General features: G+C 38.5%; 1 protein-coding gene across 7 annotated transcripts in view; it reads right to left on the bottom strand.

Annotated features, from left to right (window-relative positions):
• The window catches only part of KLHL32 (kelch like family member 32), a 101307-nt gene that overhangs the window by 27180 nt on the left and 51627 nt on the right, over positions 1-22500 (bottom strand). For 5 of the 7 annotated variants that reach the window (XM_009649054.1, XM_035888772.1, XM_009649056.1 and 2 more), the window contains one exon: positions 13052-13267. The exons of the other annotated variants lie outside the window; for them this stretch is intronic. In XM_009649054.1, coding sequence (XP_009647349.1) covers positions 13052-13267 — 216 coding nt within the window. The remainder of the gene's footprint in view (positions 1-13051; positions 13268-22500) is intronic. 7 annotated transcript variants of the gene reach the window in all.

Below are 22500 nucleotides of genomic sequence, written 5' to 3'. Positions count from 1 at the left end.
GGAAGCCAAATATAGATAAGTTATGACTTCAGGAAATACATGGCCCAAAAGGAAGATTAGAAAATCCCAAGGTTCATTAGATCTGGAGGGTGAAAGCACTTGTTAGTGTATGTCCCCTGGCCTCTTATTAGCGCCTGCAAAAGCTGCAGCTGATTTGTCCAGAGTACTACTTTAGAAAGCTCTTGGTCTACTAAATAAGAAATGCTATACCTCTTGGTTGGAGTTTTGCTGGTTTGGGATCTACGTGATGTCAAGACGACAACCTGCAGCTTTCAGAACACCAGCCTGCACTCTGAGAGCCACTTTCCAAGAGGCAGAAATTTGATTTTGATCTTTCAGCACTGAATAACGCACAGCAAGCAGAGCCTTTGGCTGAAGTCTGTCTAGCAGCACGAATGATGCGTTTCACAATATGATACTGTGATTAAGGTAGAGGTACATAAGGCAGCTGTATTAATAGCAAACATTTATCAAAATTAATGGCGTTAAAGTGAACCACAATGTATCAAAAATATTTCTCAATTTTTCTCAAATGCTGATAAGATCTTTCTTACTAAAGCATTTAAGCTTTAAATAAAGCATCAATCACCGGTTGCCTGTTTTCCTCACAGGGCTGCTAAACAAAAACATTGTCCTGCATAGCCTTCAACAGGTACAAGGAAGGATACATAACCTACATGATTTGGCAGATTTCTTAAGTCATAATTAAACAGCTCCATTAGTAACAAGTTTAACAGCTGTATCGCCACCTCTGAAATTTTTAATAAACGTTTCTGCACAACATCCTTGTGAGGAAGAGAGGAATTCTCCATCCCAAAGATGAACTCTCCACCAACCAAATACAGTCCCCTGCATTCTCAGTCCAGTGCTTCACAACAGGTTTCCTTCCTCCCTGGTGCTACATAATGATACTGGCCTTCCCAGGAAGGCCATTACCTTATCAAAAAGGCTGAGAGAGACAGTGTTAGTTTAATTTTTTACGTATATGTTTCCTATTAAACACAGAAAAAAAATGTCAGTTTTATAATCACTGTTAAGAATAGAATGTACACTTTTCAAAACTGTATTCACTTTTTACACATTTTATCCAACGCATTTATTTTACCATTTCTTATATTTAATGGAAATGAGACTAGACAAAAGCCTACCTAAAAGACATTCAATAACCTCAATAAAAATATTTCAGTTTCTTAATAAAAATTTTGCAATAAAATAACTGATCAAAAATCAGCTTTACAAAAGACTAGCTGTACTACATTAATATATAACATTATATATGGTAATGAATCATATTATATTAAAGCAAAGAGTTGCTCTAACAGAAAAACTAAACTTTTAATCTACTCAAGCTCAAAGTGAAGTAAGGTAGGGACAGAAGGTAAACTCTCAGCTGTTGTAAATTATCACAGCTCATGGAAGTTTGCCATTTTACACCTTCTGGGGAATCTGAACTTCAAAATTATATAGCACTTCCCTTCCAAGTATCTCAAAGCAATTTATAAGCAGTAAAACTCAAGCTTCTCTGAGAGAAGTGTACATTTCAACCATTTTCCCAACATAGGAACTAAGAGAAAAATTAAGTGATATGACAGAAGATAGCAATGGTACAGCTAACACAAAATCAAAACCTTCTGTCCCCTCAACCTGTCCACAATTGAGTCTCTTTACCCCACTACCAAAGTCCTGTGGAGGTTTTTTTGTGCTCCGTGCCACAGAATGAAACCTGGTGAGGTGCAGGTATCTGAAACCCGAGGACAAAACAGATCCCTAAGTATCACCTGACAACAGCATTTGAGATATTTTTGCAGCTAAAAAGCACATCGCCATAAAGGCAATAAAACACTGCATTCTTTCTTAACCTTCTCAGAGCAGCAAAGACAAAAGCGTCCCATGGTGTGCTTCAAGAGAAGCACCTTCTTGTGTGATCAAGCCCTCAAAACCATGGAGTAGTCTCCTTTACAGTCGCTTGGAGCTTCTCCACAAAGGCAGAGCTACAAAAGTGCTTCTTGTACCTAACTCACTCTTCTACTATGATCAAAGTAACAAGCAAGGCCCAGTGCAATCCCTAGCAATGACACTATATGTACAACTGGGTGTTTAAAACATCTATGAGCTAGCGCGCAGTCCCCATTGCAACAGGCTTTACAGCTACCCCACTCTATTTTCCTGTGCAATGCAATGACTACTACACCTGGAAACGTATACAAATAAAATAAACAAGCTGGGATTGATCACACTGGAGAGGTTCTACTTACTCCTGCAATCAAAGTAAATTTTGTTTTAACAAGATCATCAGAAAGGAGTGTGGGGGGTGACAATCTACTCAGGGCGAAGCAACGCAAAGCAATAAAACCAAACCCAAAATATGGCATCCAGAGACAGAACCTTGCTTTTTCCTTTCAAACAGGTCCAGCCATAGACAGAAATGACAAGCAAGTCCATGTCCATCCATGTCTTCCTCCCCCACCCCCCTAAACAGTCCTAAAGCCTACAAAGCCCAATAGATCTGCCTCTCTTCAATAACTGGATCAAATGGCAAGAAGCTCTGAGGTAGCAACTTCCTGCCATCCATCTTCTAACGCATCACAAAATACTCAAGTTTGGACCCCCCATCATTTGTCATGGTGGTGAAACCAGCATTGCTAGGTACATTCTCTCTGGTAAGTTTTTCTAAAGTTGTAATGAACAGAAGCTTATCTCTTCATAAACACAGCTGTCTAACAAGGACTCTTAACTGTGACTTGATTTCAGTTTAAGGAGATCAAAGTTTACAATAGCATTTCTCTTTTCTCAAACAGGGTGAGGACAGAGCACATGGGAGGTGGAAGAAGAGGACCTCCCCCCACCCAGCAGCCATCATTTCAAAATCTAGAATTGCTCATTTTCATTTTTTGAGCAAACATTCAGGCTGACATCAAATGCACTGAAACTTTACATAGCCACATTTAGCATTAAAGTAAGTTGCTGGTACATAATTATAAGTAGAAATGACAATCTCTCACCATGCGATACACGTTGTTTTTATTGCTATTCCTCTCTTGTTATTTTTTCCCTTGAAATGTTTTAGATGTATAGTGGCTCTCTATGAAGACAGGAATCTACAAGCTTTCATCAGTAAAAATTGTTAGAGAATGAAATAGGCACAAAATTGACAAAATTCTATAAAAATGCAATTCAGCTCTGTGAAAATTAGTCTAAATGGTTCTTGAATGAAGAAAGATCCCTATTCCTTTCTTCCCTATTGTTAAGGTATAATTTTCTACGAATTTAATAGGCAAATCCAACAAATCACATAAAAATGTATCATTTTCTATAATAATCTTGACAACAGCTATACAGGACTTATGTCATTAATATCTTAGGTCACACACAAAAACGAACATCAAAGTACATACTCTCCTTAGTTGGTTTATATATATGTATCCTCTCAACGTGCCATGTTACTACAAAATCACCAAGGTCAATTTTTCCAAGTGAAATCACCAGGTGGTTTGGTTGGGTTTTTTGTTTGGGGTTTGTTTGGTTTTTTTTTTTGTAACCAGTGATATCACCAGCACTTTCACTACAGGAACTTTATTTCTGTTTTGTTCGGCTTTACTATTTTAATAAAGCAACTAAGCCCTCTGACAAGGATGATGATGGCTTACCCATCTGGGTCTCACAGCCAAAAGCTTTCCGAGTGTCCCCTGTTTCTGCGAGTCACTTCACCCCCAGAGTTATCAAACATTAGCCACTGAAGTCCACATAATACATCAGTGAGCCTGATTCTTCAACTCTGAAGTGCTGCTGGAACCTCATTTTAACATGGATGCACTCACTAGTATTAACTGTGGGAACACTTAGACCTCTTCCTGTCAGCAGACAATTTACTTCTGCTTTCTCAAATCCCATAAAGAATATGCCTCAGAGGACAGCACGACAAAGGTTACATAAGTATTTTAGGAGTTGGTATTTCTTTTGAATGATTTTTCACAAAGGGATATTTTTCCCCATTCCTTCTTTACATACAAAAAGAACAAGCGAGTACACTAGCAGAAGCTCACTCGGCTTTTCTGGTAACAGCATAGTTTCCCTTTGAATCAAATCACATTTTCTAAATGATGTCAATTTTATTGACTTTGATTTAATCCCCACATGATGGGCTTCAGATTACCGCAGGACTCATACTATTTTTAAGTTATCAGTTAATTTTTCAAAATCAACTAATTGTCTGAAGAATGTTAGTTCTTTTAAAAAGCTGTTTAAACACTTAGAGCCACATTTGTAAATGCATTTAAGATCCCAAATGTATCTTGTGAATTGGGAATGTCAGAGCTTCCTATGACAGGATTAAAATAAACATAAATTTATTATTTAAACCAAGTAAATCACATCTGAAGGAAACTGAAACAACTGCAACTGCTAAAAGGTGAACCTCATAAGATTCAGACCTATATGGTTTTACACGGATGCTAAAATAGGCTCCACCCTAAAGGAGCAGTTTGAAAGCTTTTCAGCACAGATTCTCACTTCAGAGACTGTGATCTTTCCATCTGTCATTACTATCCCACATAGACCTCTAGCTTGGAAGCCACTTCACAGTGAGGCTTCTTAAGATCTTTTTGACAAAAGTATCTGTGGTAATTTCTTCCACTTTTCCCTGGCACCAGGGAGTCCAAGGTGATCAAAGGAGTATAAGGACCCCTTTGTCATGAGGTAACAAAACCCCCCTCAGCTCCACAGCTCCCTCTCACATCTGGAAGCTGCCAAGGGTTTCCCTGTTGGAGTAAGCAAAGACGTGCAGGACTGCCTCTGCTTTTCCATCTCCTTGCCTCCTCAGCCTCCTGGAGCCACTAAGCATCTTGGTCCTGGGGCAGGAATGATAGCAAGGGGTGACAGCTAGTCAGACCTCAGCAGTCATGCTGAACTGAACCCACTTAATAGCAGATCTAGACATACGGGTGCAAATTTATTTCAACTAACTTTACACACTTAGTTTAGGTACAAACGGAAACACTTAATCCCAAAAATGGATTCTAGCTATCTTAACATATTGACAGCAATTCTTATGGTTTTAGACAACCTGGAATTCAATTTTCTTTCTTCACCATCTTTGGCTCCATAGTTACAAATAGAGGTAATGCTTCTCTACCAGCTCCCAAAGGAAAACTTGTTGAAATACAGAGCTGGGAATTCTCAAAAGAGCTTCTCATTTTCTATCATTTTCAACAAACTTAAATCCATCAGAACAGCATTAAACAGCTTTACAGGGATTCTGAAAGAGTACAGATTACTAACATTTGTATCTCTGAATGGAAGATGCTAAGACAGTAACAACAAACTGCCCCATTTGATCATGCATGGTATCTGTGGGTTTTAGACTTTATGTTGTTCTTTTCTTTAACTTAAAAATAAAAGCAATGTATATTTTCAGCCATGCCTGGCTTTCACAACAACCTCAGCAGCTTTCCTTTATATAACCATATACCTGTGTATTAATACAATTACATTTCAGTTAATCTCCAATAGATCAGTGCCACAAAGAGCATAAGAGTCAACACAAACCCCTCCATAACAGACTAATTCAAATGCAGAAAGCAGTATCACAGAAGCAGTCTTGCTGTGTGTGCGCCTTGGTGTCCTCTTTTTGGCTTTCTAAATCAAAGCACACATCCATTGCTTAGCTGAAGAACTGACCTAAATTCAAGAGCTGTGGGCACAGCAGCCTTCCTAAATACTGGTGTGATGCTCTGTGCAGTTCTGAAGTTAATCTGGAATAAATAAGGTGAGGCAATGTTACTGTAGGACACTGAGGCAAAAGTAATGCCCTCCAGCATCTTCTCTATTGCTCACAGCAAGAGCAGCAAAATAATCAAGTTTTCTGATTGGAACTGACATGTATCAAAAAGAAAATTAGAAGAGCACACAGTTGCTCCTAACACAAACCTAGTTTTAATATAGAAAATCCCTTTCGATACTGCTATACTTGATAAATAACAGCAACAAGATTAGCTAACACTCAAGAAATAACAGGCAGAAACTTTCAAAAGTTCAGAACAAAAGCATATGTAAAGTTCACACAACTTTACTGTAAAGGACAAGATTAAGAGCCCATTAGATTTAAGCTAAGGCAGACAAAGGGGCAAGGTGTTTCATAAAGTAAGGGGACAGTGCCAACTGGGGCAGTGTTCATTTTCACTGTAAGCCAAAATGCCACTTCTATTACAAATGATGCAGAAATTGTATCAGGAAAAAAGTGCGCGACCTGAGCACACCATCAGAGCAGGTGTGAGATTCAGATGCCTACATCCACTGCCTCGATCCACTGCAGACTGCAGGCACCCTGTTTAGTCTGCAGCTCCAGTGGACACCGACCTCCTTGCATATCTTGTGCCACAACTGCCAGCTTGGCCTATGTATCATGGCTATCCTACCAAAAACACTGCATATGCCTCTGTTTTTCAAAATAAATCCCACACAAATAGTCTGGAGAGACTGTAAGGAATATTGCCATTGCACACAGTCAATTCAGGTAAGATACCTGTGATTATGAGGATTAGCCTTAGGAAAAGGAAACCTACATCCTGTCATAGGTTATGCTTTCACACTATTTTTATTTGAGAATAACCACGTAATCTTGCTTGCAGCTAGTCATGATACTCAGTGCAACCATCACAGATCCAGCACAGTGGACACTGGGATCAAAGGGTGGCTCTTTGGCACTTTTACATAGACTACTCATGAAAAGGGTACTAAAAAGGGGCTGAAAATGAACAAAACACACATGGGCAATATGCAAGTTTTCCCATATAGCTTCACCATTTCACCTCAGCCTTGATGTGCCTCAAACTTTTTTTTCCTATGCCTTGATAAGAGGCTGACAGCAACGCTTTAGTGTGGTGGTTTTCTACTTAGGCTAAATACTCACTAGGGACAAACATTAGACCACCAGACATGATTTCGCTTATTGCCCAAGAGAGCACTTAAGCTTATTTCTTGAACAGTGAAAAGCTGATATACTGTTTAAACACAACATTGATTACCAAGATGCTTTCCTTCACTTACTATTTTATGTTGTTACTTGTTTTGCAGTAAAACTTAAGTTCACATTTAGCAAGGCACTTAGTCCACATTTCATCAAAACATATATATACCCCTGAGAAACATGAATTTTGCTCTCTCCCTGTTAAAAATTGCTCTGCAAGAATCAAAAGATTGACAGCAAAAAAACCCAAGTACTGCACTAAAGGAATGGCAAGCTTGTACTGGAACATGATAACCCACTTTAGAAACTGCTGTTCTGCACAGGAAAATGTGGGCATCACTGGAGATGTATGGAAGATATCTGTGGGCCTGTCTTCAGCAGAGAACTGTTCCATCATAACAGCCTGCTAGAATGCGCACATCGCAAAATTTCCAACAGCACTGAACTCTGTGGGATTTCTGCTGGAGAATACTTTTGGTCCTCCACAAATGCCACCAGGAGATTCAAAATGGAGCTCCAGGGTAAGAAAAGGCAGTTGAAAATAGGGCATTTTACTCTTCCTTAGAAAAGGATAAACAGGACTGTAATAAGAAAATTGGTTTTATACATATTATTTTTATAAAACAGATGCTTAACAAGTCATATTGACCTGTAAGACTGTAGTCTTCCTGTCTTTTATTTTTCTGTTTATTCAAGCAAGGGCCTTTCTCTAATACAGAGACGAAAGACTGATTTTGCACACCCCATCCACAGCAACAAAAGGGATAACTCCTGCTACAGTTTCATATGTGGAGCATCTGCTTTATGAACACAAGTTCACAGGTCGCACCCGAGGAAGGTAACAGGGCTGAAGTGTCTTTTTCCAGGGCCAGGCTCCCAAGACATAACACAGTTGCACGCTTTCTAGCTGAATAAACTACTCATGCAGTTTTATCTACCAATTTTTCCTACATTGATGCTTATCAGTTGATTACCAAGAAACTGGGTTGCACAGCAAAGTAAAAACAACCAAGAAAAACCTCCTAATCTTAACCTCAGAAGTAGTAATGGCAAGTACTAAAAATGGTCTATTTTTAATGTTAGCCATCTAAAAATACATATATCCTTTAACAATGTACTTAACCAGTAGCACAGAAGGAAGAAACTAATCTATACGGATCTCATGTTAAGATTTTTTTTGCCAAATGTGATTTGAGAGTTCACCTTGGATCAAGCACAGTATTAATAGTTTCATTTGACCAATGTATTGGTGGGAGACAGTGATCCAGAAGATATTTCTACCTGTAACTATCAGTACAATCCTTGAAATATGAATATTTAAGCCTCGTAACACTGAAGTTTTTGATAATGAACATGATAAGGCATAACTATACTACAACTAAGGCTAACATCAGTTTATTACTTAAAACTTTGGCTTGCTTTCTACTTCCAACAAGTAGCTACTTGTTCCAACAAGTAGCCTTCTACTGCTAGATTTCTGAGGACACATTCTGTTGTACAGGGTTGGTTACCTTTTCAATTATCAAGGGAAAGAATTCATCTGCTTCCTTAAAGTAGAACCAATGAGCCTTTCTAGTAATGGTCATTTATGAAAAGATTCACTTTTCACTTTATGATAAACTAGACATTTATGTCCTCCTCATGACCATTTCCTGTGGAAAAAAAAAAAAAGCTTGCTGCACAGCTACAAAATAATTTGCTTTCTTCCTCCAGCTTCTTCAGGATTCTTCCTTGGTTCCATGTCACTGCTTTAAGTTTACTCACATTTTAATGCAGCTGACAAATCATAAATTTCATATAAACAAAATAATATTTCATAATCTCACATGCTAGTAAAAAAATCAATATGAAAACAAACATTATGTTACCCAATAATCAGTTTTACTGGCTTAGCCTGCCTAAAAAAAAAAAAAACCCAAACAAAAAACCCCTGAAAATGGAGGCTAGTAAAATTGCTCCAATTTCAATGCCTACAGAGCTTTTCTGATGGGCTTTCTTCTTGTTGTTTATTTAAGAAACATATCATTATATTCCTTGCCTATTGTCTCCACTAAAAATAAGACATTTGCATTAGGCCAAAGAGTTTCCTAAGATTTTAATAGGTAGAAAGAGGAATGAACAACTTAGTTTGTCCACTTTACCCTGGTTTGAAGTCATGTTTTTCTTTCTGAAAAAATCAAGAGGAACTACTGTAGTACTCTACATTAATCCACATTTAACTTTCTCAAATTTGGTTTGCTCAAGGTTATGTTTCACCATATTCACTAAAATTGGGCGACTGTGAATTGGTAGTCTAACAAAAATCCAAAGTGTGCCAGATATGAGCTGCAGTCACTTCAGTTTAAATCACATTCAAGCATCACTCCATGTACGCATTTTGATGCATTAAAATAACTGCCTTAATCTTTATCTGTGTTAGGATCGAATCACCCAGTGGACACTGGGAATTTAAACTAGTGAAAATAAATGTGTTCTGCAGACAGCAGCACCCTTTCCAGAGGTTCTCTGAGGGAAGCTTTAATTTGTGCTTAGGGCTTTGTGGGACCCCTTATAGTAAAGGTGCCTCGGGGACATGCTGAATTCACATCGCCATAGCACACGTGCATGTGTGTGCGCAGGAGGCCACACTAGTCACAGGTAAGACAGACAAAGCAAACGGTAGCTTCCCCCATCAGCTTTTCTATTATCTGCCCCACTTTGTGCCAATTTCCTCCAGCTTCCCCAACACCTCTTGCTTTGCTGTTCTTCCTTAAGACATGGGATGGGGATTTGTCAAAGTCAATGAGCACTTTATTACAGTGAGAGTGTTCAGTAATGAACAATTCAGCAATTTAATGAGATTCTGTAGATCTGTCTCCAGCCTGTCCATCAAGTTTCACTTCTATAAAGCACCCTGACACTAATCCTCTGGCATACCCAATCTTCACCCTGGGCTGAATATTAGATTCTTCCATGGTATATTGCATTACCACTATAACCTTAGCAAAAATGATGAACTTAACTACACTTGAGGCAATATAGCTGGTCTGATTTGATTTTCTTCTATTGGGTTGACTATGAGGGAATTACTTATTTACTAAGATAAAACCAAAAAACAGTTCCTTATTGCCTTCTGAATGCCTAAATTGGTAAATATTTATGTATGTCTTAATTCATTCTGGGGACCTGGAATATTTATAAATATATATTTAATCCTGGTTGTACAGACTGAATTAAAAAGACATAAACGTTTTGCCTGCAGCAGAAAACTAGTTTAAAAAAATTCTTCGGAACAGCATTAGTAACCTTTAGAGAGGCAATTACGATAACACTTAAATGGACAGTGTGGAGTTTGTTGTCACTCAAAAAGCAGCGTATTACCTATAAGCATCTCTCCCCAGTGTGACCCACAACAGAAACAGAACCTTTGTCAAATTTGCCCCATGAAGTGTTCACTGAATGGAGTGAGTACAATTAAGAAAATTATACCAGCAAGTTTGCTGACGACACAAAGCTGGGAGGAGTGGCTGATACGCTGGAAGGCTGCGCTGCCATTCAGCGGGACCTGGACAGACTGGAGAGCTGGGCGGAGAGGAACCTGATGAAGTTCAACAAGGGCAAGTGTCGAGTGCTGCACCTGGGGAGGTCAAACCCCATGCACCAGTACAGGCTGGGGGATGACCTGCTGGAAAGCAGCTCTGCTGAGAGGGACCTCGGAGTCCTCGTGGATGACAAGCTGACCATGAGCCAGCAGTGTGCCCTTGTTGCCAAGAAGGCCAATGGTATCCTGGGGTGTATTAAGAGGAGTGTGGCCAGCAGGGCAAGGGAGGTTATCCTCCCCCTCTACTCTGCCCTGGTGAGACCCCACCTGGAGTACTGTGTCCAGTTCTGGGCTCCCCAGTTCAAGAAAGATGAGGAACTCCTAAAAAGAGTCTAGAGGAGGGCAACTAGGATGATAAAGTGACTGGAGCACCTCCCCTACGAGGAAAGGCTGAGAGAGTTGGGCTTGTTCAGCCTGAAGAAGAGAAGACTGAGAGGGGACCTTATCAACACATGCAAATATCTTAAGGATGGAAGTCACAAGGATGGAAGCAGTCTGTTTGCAGTGGTGTCCAGCAACAGGACTAGGGGCAACGGGTGCAAACTGAAACATAAGAGGTTTCAGTTGAATATGAGGAAAAACTTCTTTACTCTAAGGTTGACAGAGCACTGGCACAGGCTGCCCAGGGAGGTTGTGGAGTCTCCTTCTCTGGAGATATTCAAAGCCCGCCTGGACGAAGTCCTGTGTAGAATGGTCTAGGAGAGCCTGCTTTAGCAGGGGGGTTGGACTAGATGATCTCCTGAGGTCCCTTCCAACCCTTGCGATTCTGTGATTCTGTGTGATTCTGTGATTTCTGAGTTCTTCTTGCAGGCCAGGACAACGACACAAGGTATAAAAACTCCCACTTTCCAAACTTTGTGTCAGTAGGTTGCATAGGACATGCTACACTGTATATGCTTCTTCATTACTGAGATGGTATTAAATAAAACTTCCGTGGCTTTCTGTAGCAGCTTTTCCAGCAAAAGTATAACTAAGCATGTAGCTAGGATATTTCACTAACCCCGCAGAGACATCATGATAAAACTCAATCGGCCAACCAGCCATGCCCCACATATGAACTTGTACATCAAAACCTTTTTGGATAAAGGGAACATGGGAGTATCATGGAGTATCATGCCCAAAACCACCAAACCAAACCCAACCCAACACACCATCACTGATAGTGTGCTGCAGGTTCTATTGTACAGTAGTCCTCCAGAGACTAGGACAGGCAAGAGTCTAACTTTATATTAATATTTGCAGAAAATATCATCTTTGTAAAATACTCCATAATCTAAAGCCTCGAAGTTTCAGAAACAAATATGTCAGTTATCAGACTGACGGGTTAAGTTACATCTGCATACCATCTTTGTGGTTTTAAGAGCTTAACCAGACATTTTTATTTTTTAAGAATATTTTGTTCGTGCATGATGTTATACAGCTACAGAATATGAAGTGCCCCACAGATGAACACATATTTTACACTTTGAGAAAATGACGGCATATAGATTAAATGATTTGCTTAGAATAATCCAAATGATAAGTAGATAAATAACAGGGACTGAAATATAAATAAGTCTTACGACACTCAGTCATCTTAGTTGGACCAAGATAACCCACTTGCTTTAAAGAAACCTGTGCTTTCTTTTTAGGAAGTTATATTCTATCTTGAAATACCCTGAAATACTTTCCTTCTATAAAACATGACAGCAAAAAGGAAACAGAAGTGTCTGAGTAATCAGTGTTAGAGAGACTACATTCTACTATATCATGAATTGCAGTTTTTACAGACATATGACAGGTATGTTTCCAAGGACAGATTTTGATTTAGGTTTTGTGTTTCTCTTTACAGGCTACGTGTTTTTTTTCATATTAGGTTTCCCACCCCACCCCCTTCCACACTAAAGGTCACAACATAATGCTTTTATCTTGTTAATATTCTACAGCTAGCAACCCGGTCCTTTTCTAGAGCTAGTTTTTTTTAATAGAAATGATCACCACCTCCAGCTTCTTGCCACAAATCTTCCACTGATGCCTCCACTCATCTCTGAGCAGAACAGCCTGTGTGGTGATTTGCCAATTTGCTTCAAGCAAAGTCAGCTGTAGTGGCCTAAACACTTTAAATGACTACTGAAGTTACACAGCTAAGTTTGACATGAATGGGAGAGACTACAGAAGCAGGTTTGCTGCCAGACTTGTGGCACTAGCCTCAGCAGAGGCAAGGATAATCAAGTTTCATGTATTGGCCCTCTCTTCCCACCAACAAAGTTGGATCTGGAAGAAAATCTCTGGCCACTTCTGAGTAACACAAGTTAAGCAACAAAACAAATTTATCTTTCAAACAAACTAATTGCATTAACACAACACACCATTTTTTTATTTAATTTAACAATTTCCCTTAGTTGTTGTTCACAGTTTTTGCTCAAGTACTTATTCTCCCTCGAGATTGCTCCAGGGTTTCAAAACAACAGATTACTGCTATGGTTTATCGAGTATCGCACATTCTGTTTGTTCACCAATCTCCTTACCTGCCAGATTTGTTCTTCACTGAGTGAAGTAAGTCTATCACTTTTAAAAACCTCTCGAAGGAGACAGTATGGGAGTGCCAGAACTTCTTCAGGATGACTCTTCAATAGCTCAGAGAGATGTTTTACTAAGAAGTCAATCACTGCATTCTCCAACAAAGTGAGGTTGAAGAGGTCCGCGAGCTTATACAGGTCCAAGTAATTAAAACTATTTAATTCCTAAATGGGCAAAGCAAACAAAATACGTCTCAGAAAACAAAAAGCAAAAAAACCCCCAAAACAGAGAACAAAACCCCCCACAGGTCTCAGATAATGAGAAAAGGTTGTTCTTTTGGAGCTGTGGAGAAGGAAGGTAATATAACTTGAAATTAATTAACACAGCCTCATTCAAAATGTATGTGTAAATGTTACCAGTGCATATGCAAATATATATGATAGTGCTAATTTATATTGCAACTGCTAAGGTTATATATGCATACAGCATCTGTAAGAAATATGGATTAGTACATAAAAGAATAAACCAGCATGATTTACACTGTATGACAAGCACGCGCATGAGTTAACAAGTGGATTAAAAAAATGTATTTGTTAACTACATTGGTTTGTTACAAAGCAATTGTTTCTTCATTATTTACTGTTTTGATTGAGCTAGAGCATCTGTGTAGTATGACTTTTAGTTCCATGAAACCTCACAAAATACGAGATGCTGAGCTACATTTTAATATGTATAAATTTATCTTCAATGACCAAAGATCTTTTTTTTTTTTTTTTTTTTCTCAACCACTGACATCAACCTGTAGGGGATGTTGGCCTCATATTCTTTCTCCCGCTCCTTCTAGCAGCGGGAAATCTGCAAAAACAAAAGCTACAGTAACTCAGTGCAGGAAGTTTTTTCCATCCTGGTCGCAGACAACCTATATTTACAGGCTAATGTTTTCAACTTGGCATCCCTTATAAATTAGCATCTGGACAGCTAACCACTGCTACTCTAGACCATACACTCTTCGGGGGGAGGCCAAGAATTGATCTGTATTAGGGAAAAGCACCCAGGACGCCTGGGAAATAAGCACGTTAACCTGTTTTCTCTGTTCTTGCTGTATGCTCACACTTCTCTTCCTCTCCCCTCCGCAATCCCAGTTCTCATCTTCCAATTTACGGCATTGCTCCCTATCAGCCGCCTTCTCCTTGACCAGCTCCATGTGTGAAAATGACAAGAAGTCTTGTCAGTTTCACTTTGCCGGTTAGTTAACATAGGGACTAGAGCAGGAAAGAGAAACAGACTAAATTAAGTCAATTTCACTTTCACTGCTCTGCTGGATGGAATGGCAGCACCAAATGAAACTGACAAGAAATCTTGTAAATGTCAAATGAGCTGCACGGCTGGCAGATAGAGCAGAGCAACAGGGAAGATGGGAAAGTGCGAAGAGGGGGTTTTTTGGAATGTTTTATGGACTACATCTTGAACGTGTGAATTGGGTGGCTGTCCCAATGACTGTGGAGCTGTTTATGCATATGCAATGGAGAGTGGAGAAAGAATTTTTTTCACCTGCTTAGAGGAGTCAGTACTGGAAGAAACTGAATCAAATTCCTGTGGAGGCTCCTGCTCGTTACCTCATCTCCCAGTCTGAACGGCACACCTTCCCTGGCAGGCTTGTACATTAAAGATAAATCCTATGCATGATCTACTTAAACTGCTGCATAGGAGTTTCACATTGTTTTCTTGGAAAAACAAAGAAAAGTTCTTTACATCATCAGAAAAAGCACTATCAGCCATCATCCCAAAAGCCAGATATACTAGTGTCAGTTCCTCTTCATGCTAACATAGAGGAGGTAAGGATAAATCCTCCCCAGTTGCAGAAAGAAAGAGAAAGGAATGAATTTTACATGAGAAGTATCTGGTCTGTGTGCTTGCTCGGTGATTTAATATCTGCAGATCACAGATGGTACCTCACACCACCACTTCTGTGATGGCCATGCAATGGTGGCAACAACGCACAGGAGTATAATCAAAGTAAACATCACGGCATTTGACAAGCAACTACCATGGTTTATCGTCCCTGGTTTGGAAGACTATCTTTTCAAAGAACTCCCTGATTGAATGAATGCCAAACATCCAGAAAGAAATTTAGAAGAGCTCAGTGTATATTTATTGAGCTCTTTTGTAGCCAACAGCTATGTCTGTGGAGGATTAAAATAAACAAATAAATAATCAAGCATTGTGATCTAAGGATCAACAGCCCAACTAAAATACAGGCCTGATCAAACCCCACTAAGCGTCAGTGGAGAAGGACAGCTGGCTTTTGGTGGACTTCAGAAGACGACAACACTGGAGATACCATAATAAAATCTTTCCTCATTAGAGAGAAACATTAACATGACACACAAATGTGGTTTCTCCCCAAAGTCCTCATATTTTCAGTGAAATCTGAAAGACACTGGTAAGCCTTCATTTTTGTTTTGGGTATTTTTGATGATCCCCTGAACTCCTCCATCCCCTCAAATCAACACCAGTTAAAGTTTTTTATGAAAGCTGCCATACAGTTGAAGTGGCCAAATACAGTTATGGATGGATAAATAAAATCTCAGTGGTTGTTTATTTACAGTATTATTTATTTTTATTTGTATGTGTTCACTTCTTTCAGATGCTTATTTATTTATGTGTCTATTTATTTGTTACGAGGGTTTATTTGTTTACTTATTTTCATTGGTAAGCTTCAGAGGATTTTTGATGCTTCGCCTAACATAATGTGTTAGTGACCTGCTGGACTTGCCATTTACTGCTTGATGAATATTGCAAGCATATTCTGTTAAAACTAGCCCTGGCCTGTAATCAGAAGCATTTGGGTTTGGTTTTGTAAGGTTAGAGCTGATCTACAGGTTTGTATTTCACAGCCAAAGAAGCAAGTAGTGCATTAGCTTTTACAAATGAAAATTATCAGACTGTCATACCAATATTCAAACCAAAATTATGCAGTACTATACATTACTGTCTCTGTGATGATACTAGAGGGCAAAAATGTCACACTGTTTGCAAGATGTATACCACAGATCAGATAACTTAGCTCTTCATATGTGGTAAGACTTTCAGAAACATCAGACTAAAAAATACAGTATGTAAGTTAGTTGCCAAAAAAAAAAAAAAAAAAGCACCTTACCTTCCAGCTTTAAAAAAAAGCCATCAGGAAGTTATCAAAGCAATCACTGTCAACTCATTTGGATTGATTTTCAAACAAAACTCTTAACTGAACTAAAAACTTTGTTAAAAATGAAATAGCTTACTATAAAATTAAATTTAGGTGTGGTCATGAGTAAGAGTTCTGGCAGTCTCTTGTTTTCCACAGATTTTGTTATATTGTGTTAAAAGAACAGCTACAAAATTTAAAAGTCATGTGCAGCTTTCTTCTGGTACTGTATTGCAGTATATGTTCTTTAAAAACAAGCCTGTTGTATTGCATATGTAAATTATTGAAACTTTTAACCTTGTTTTTATAAACTTCTAAATATATGCCACCTATCTTTTTTGAACTGAAGGATGAAATATGAACACAAGCAGAACTGTCACTAAGAGCTGAAGAGAATTAGGGAAAGGTAGCAATCCTATCTCTTCTAATATGATGTATGTTACACTGCTGAAACACATTCAGACTAAGAAAATACGTGTAAATTCATACATACAGATCTTACAACTAACATGAAATAGTTCTAAAATCTCACAGTAAGCTCAAACCAATTTAATAAATGGCCAAATTATTTATCAGTGTCTACTATCTTTGATCCTATGCATTCTACTTCCTATACGTACTCCCGCTTCCCTCCTCTTTAAGTAAGAGAATCCACTGTTCTATACTACTGGTCTTCCAATTCAGTAGCATCAACCTTTAGATGCCAAGCCAATTTAACAATGAGCTGACATTTAAAACCCTCGTAAAAGAAAATCAGGTTTCCAAACAAACATAATCTGAAAGACGACGATATTAAATATTCAAAATAAATGATATGGCATTGTTGATGTTTTAATACAGAGATGTATTTTAATATAGAGATATGATAAATTGTCAAACAGGAATAATAGGTATAAACACTGTATTTAAATTACTCCCAAATCCATCTTTATTCGTTTGTACTTTAAAGAATAATTGCCTTGCACAAGCCACAGAAAAGGATGTAAGTAACAGATTGATAAATTAGAGTTAATCATAACCAAGTACACAGCAGACTACAATATACTTCTATTCCTCTGCTCTGTGTTATAAATAGCAGAAAAAGCACAAGGAGAACTAAGGGGAAAGAATGCATTTCTTTATGACCTTATTTGAAAGATAAACTCCTTGGGGAAATACAATTTATTCAGATTATCAAGACCCTGCTGTGCAAATCTACAGTCTGGGAGCACACTACAGAGATCAAACAATATTTACTTTATTCTGTTGGGTATAAAAGCTTTTAATGAATGCATAATTAAGACAGAAAAAGTATATACAGCTTTAGAATTCCACTGCCAAGCCAAGCCATTAATACCCAGAGTATCGTACCCAGTTGTAACTCCACCTGCTTCCTATTTAGATTACAACACTGTTATAAATCAAGGTATTAAATGACTAGCCCTGCTGCTGTAACATAGAAGAGCTGCATGGTGACACTATTTCCCCTTTTCCTAAACAGGGTTCAGCCTCTTTAAAGCAAAAAGCAAGTGTGAGGTTCTGGGACAGGGACATGTTTATTCAAAATCCTTAAGCAGCACCTAGCACAACGGGGTCCTCCAAGTTCTCTACTATGTTAAATACTATGAACCAGCTGCACCATTCAGAAGAGAACCTTGACATAAATCATAGCAAAAAGAGACTAAATAGAAAAGGGATAGTAACAAAATTAAAAGTTGTAGTGATAAAAGTATACTTATCTGACAGCAAAAGGGATCAACACAATTTTAAGAGAAAAGAAATACGGTTCTGTTGGTTCTAGCTCTTCCTTTCTATATCAAAGGTTCTAGTTCTGCAAAACTTCACACATTTAACTAAGAACTAACAGATCATGCATGTACTCAACAGCACAGCAACAGACATATCTATTTGACACTAAGCATAATTGCAAATACTTCAAAAACTATATTTTAGATCTTACTTGAAATTTTCCTCCCCTAAACACCAAAGCCATCCAGTTGAACCATGAAAGACATTTTGCTGAAGCCTGGACACAGTGGAACAGCTGGGTCAGAATTTTGCAATGTATAAAACTGTTTACATTTCTTACATGACCGGTGCAGACTGTAGATGTATTTATAGGCACAGTAAAGGATGACTTTTTAAATTACTCATTTTATAAAATTAGTTTTTCTGATAGATAACTGATTTCTCAACACTTTCTGTAATTCTTGCTTTTGCTTTCTCTTTTAAGCACAAAAAGTTATTTTGCATCCTTACTGTTATTTCAAAGTAGGTCTGGGGCCAAGCACAAGAGCAACAATACTAAAACATGTCAGCCCTATTATTTTCCCTCTTCCCTATGAGAATTCATTTCCCTTCTCACTTAGTGTTTCCCTATATCTGCTTAGCTTTCAGTTTCAATTCTGCTGGCTGGTGCTAGTGAGCACCACATTCAAAGGCATGGAGGAGGCCTGGGACCTTCACAAGCACAAGGAAGACATGATTGCTCATGTGACGGGACCTACGTGTGGTCTTTGAAAAAGGACGTGAAACATGCCATAGGCAGATGCTCAGAAGTAAAAACAAAAAAGTAAACATTTTCTAGACTCTCAGATAAATTAAGTTATTAAATAGTAAAAAATATTTTTAAATGTCAATCCAATTAAATATTTTAAGTGACCCTGAATATACATACCTTTCATATATTGCATACATGATTATGTGTGTCATGGAAAGAAAAACAATAATGAAACATTAAGACTACACAGCTAAAGTTTCATGGTACCATTGGAACAACCACAGGTAAGGTTCTGCAGAGTTTTCAATAGCTGCTTTCCCTTGCTAAGCACATGCAGGTATTCCTGGCAAGATAACTGTAGCGATCAGTATTATTTAACAAATAAAAATACAGGGGTCAAATGGAACACGGAGATCATTTAACCCTTCACCTGGCCCTTTTATACCATTTCAGAGAGTAGAAGCCCAAACAGAGCATTTCATCAGATTTATCAATTTTTACAGTTTTTGCCAATTATGGGAGCCTGTCTTTTCTTCAAATATGTTATGGGGAATGACATAATCCTGCATTCTTTACTCCAGCAGAAATCACAGAATATTGGCACACAGTCTTTACCGATGCTTCATTACTTCATATGTTTGCTAACTCTTCAGAGTTACTACAGTGCTTGAGGAAAGCTGAAAACTACTTGGCTAATCCATCAACCACCAGCAATCTTTTATGGTAAATGTTCACTTATTTTTTTCTTGTTGCTAATATTGTCAAATCCAGAAAGAGCAAGTTTCATCCTTTAGAAACCCAAAGCTCACAGGAGTAGCAGTTAAAAAATTAATTACCGTCAACAAAAAGAATAATAATAAAAAAAAAAAGTAGGAACGTACAATCACTTTCAATGCTTTTGCAGACTCTAATAACAGTTTAAGGCCATGAGAATACAGGAGTGTCAGCCTATTCCCCTACTATACTGGACAAGCTCATCAAATTGTCTTCATCACAAATTAGGAAAGATCCATCTTAAAACTCACTCTATTCTTGCTCCCAACTACTATTATGAGAAGGCTCAGCTGATTTTGAGACTCTGTCTCCTAATTTCCAGTGTAATTTACTCAGACAGTTCATATGCATTTGTTCCTGTGCCAACATTATCTTTCAGTTTTAACAGCACTCTGTCTCCCTCCCTGCTCCCCCCTTCCCCAGTATTTATTCCCTTGATATATTTAGAGAAAGCAATCGTATTCCTCCTCAGCCCTCGTTTTGCTAGACTAAACAAGCCAAGCTATTTTAATCTCCTCACGTAAAACAGGCCTTCCCGATCATCTTAGCTGCCCTTTTCTACACCTCTCCCAGTTTGACTTCATTTATTCTTCTGCATGGGCAAACTCTTGGCAGTACTCATGATTTTTCAGCAGTTATTGTACACCAGCATTAATATTTCCCTAGCTTTATAAATTACCTTGCATGAAATATCCTAGACTCCAACTGCCTTTTTCCTGATGGTATCACATTAGTAGCTCAAAGCCATCCTATGATTTAATACATGAAAATTCTCTGCAAACTTGGTCCTCAAGTGAGACACAGTAACAGTCCTCTGTCTGCCAGGCAGGACAGAAATAATATGACATGTAACAAATGGGAATTGAGTATAATCCACTGAGATGCAGTAGATCCTACTGAGGAATTTCCAATTGCTTATTTAATTTCTTTCTATATTTGAGTAACAGATCTTGTAATTGTCCTGGTACATACCAGTTACTTACTGGGGGAAAAATTATTTCAATAATTTTAATTATTTTCTTAAGATTTTTTTCAAAAGTAGGCAAGGAAATCCCTTTAATATTCTGAAAAACAAAGTAATTTTTAAATCAACATTAAGTATGAAAACTTTCAAACACAGTGAAAACACAAGCAGAAAATATGTTTTTAACACACAGTATGTTAACGTGTGATTTTTATTCTTAATCCCCATCCCCCATTACCAGGATGGAGGGGGAGAGTAAAAAAAAAAAAAAAAAAAACACACACCCCACAAAAGCCAACAACAAAAACCAAAATCAGTATTACCAATAGATCTATTCACAGAGGTATTAAGGTATGTGGCAGTTCCCCTTTCCAATGCTTTTTTCCCAATAACTTACTACCTTGCTAACATTTAATACTTCAAAGATTAAGTTTACCAGCCTCAAGATGAATAGCTTTAAAAATCTCCTGAAAAAATCTCACACCCCACAAAAGCCAACAACAAAAACCAAAATCAGTATTACCAATAGATCTATTCACAGAGGTATTAAGGTATGTGGCAGTTCCCCTTTCCAATGCTTTTTTCCCAATAACTTACTACCTTGCTAACATTTAATACTTCAAAGATTAAGTTTACCAGCCTCAAGATGAATAGCTTTAAAAATCTCCTGAAAAAATCTCAAAAAGCTCATTACACGTTACTAAGACTGACAGGAAAAGACCATTGCTCTTCCACATTAAAAATATTCAGAATAGAAATAGCTCGTAGGAATTGCCGTCACTGTGAAAACCCTTTGTTGACCCCCTCATCAGCCTCTAGAAAAATAAATAATTTGTATATGCTTAGTAATGACTTCTTTGAAGTTTGCAACTAAAATCTCATCCCATTCTAGCTGCACTGTCCGTAATCTATTCTACAACTAAGGAAGATCCTGTCTGCGTCATTGCCTGCTACAGGCCAAATCACAATGGCAAAACCTGAAGGCTGAAAGTCCATTTCTATTGCACTGCTTAGGATCCACTCCGGAGCCCTGGCAGGTCAGAGAAGGACCCTATCACTTTCAAATGCAGAAGCATGAAAAAAAGCCAGACCAAAGAACAGGAGAGCAGATCCAGACAAGAAGCCGAGAAATAACAAGAGGCAAACAGTACTGGAATCTAGCAGGAAAGTTAGAATCACAATCCAGAGAGGACGTGGCTGCTCAAGGAGGCTGGGTGCTAGTTCCTCCAACTGCTCTGCATAAATTTAAATGAATAATGATGAAGATGGATAATAGCATGATATTCACTAACTAAAAAAGGAAGTCAACACTCATGATGTTGAGCTAAAGAATGAACAGGGAGATATTCCAAAATTATCAATATAATAATGTTAACACACTTGGTATAAATAAGAGCAGGGGAGGTGTTCGTGTGCAAGGAATATATAATACGACCCAAACAACTGTTTCAGAATCTTTTTGTGACATTTTATTTCTGGAACATTTCAATGATGTATACATGTGTTCTGTAATAAACCCAGCGAGGGACCACTTTTCTTAAAAACCTGTCTCTGCTTCAGAATCCCTGGCAACAGCCTGTCACCAAATACTTAAGGATTACAAAGCTAATAAACACATCTGGCTGATCTTTAAGGATGTGATCCACAGAGCGCAAGAGCTCTCGATCCCTAGGTGTAAGAAATCGGGCAAAGAAGGGAAGAGACCGGCGTGGTTGAGACAAGAGATGCTGGTCAAACTAAGGAGGAAGAGGGAACTGCACAGGCAGTGGAAGCAGGGACAGGCATCCTGGGAAGAGTACAGGGACGTGGTCCGGCTGTGTAGGAATGGGGTCAGGAAGGCCAAGGCGCGGCTGGAGCTAAACTTGGCTAGGGATGCAAAGAATAATAAGAAGGGATCCTACAGGTATATCAGCCAGAAAAGGATGGTTAAAGAAAGCGTACCCCGCTGATGAGTGAGACTGGCAAGCTGGTAACAGCAGATGAGGAGAAGGCTGAGGTACTCAACACCTTTTTTGCCTCAGCCTTCACTGGCAACCTCTCTCCTCACCCCTCC

Source organism: Egretta garzetta, unplaced genomic scaffold (assembly GCF_000687185.1).
Source record: "Egretta garzetta isolate BGI_Z169 unplaced genomic scaffold, ASM68718v1 scaffold231, whole genome shotgun sequence".
In the NCBI taxonomy this organism is placed as follows: domain Eukaryota; kingdom Metazoa; phylum Chordata; class Aves; order Pelecaniformes; family Ardeidae; genus Egretta; species Egretta garzetta.
This window is presented reverse-complemented; position numbering and strand designations above follow the sequence as displayed.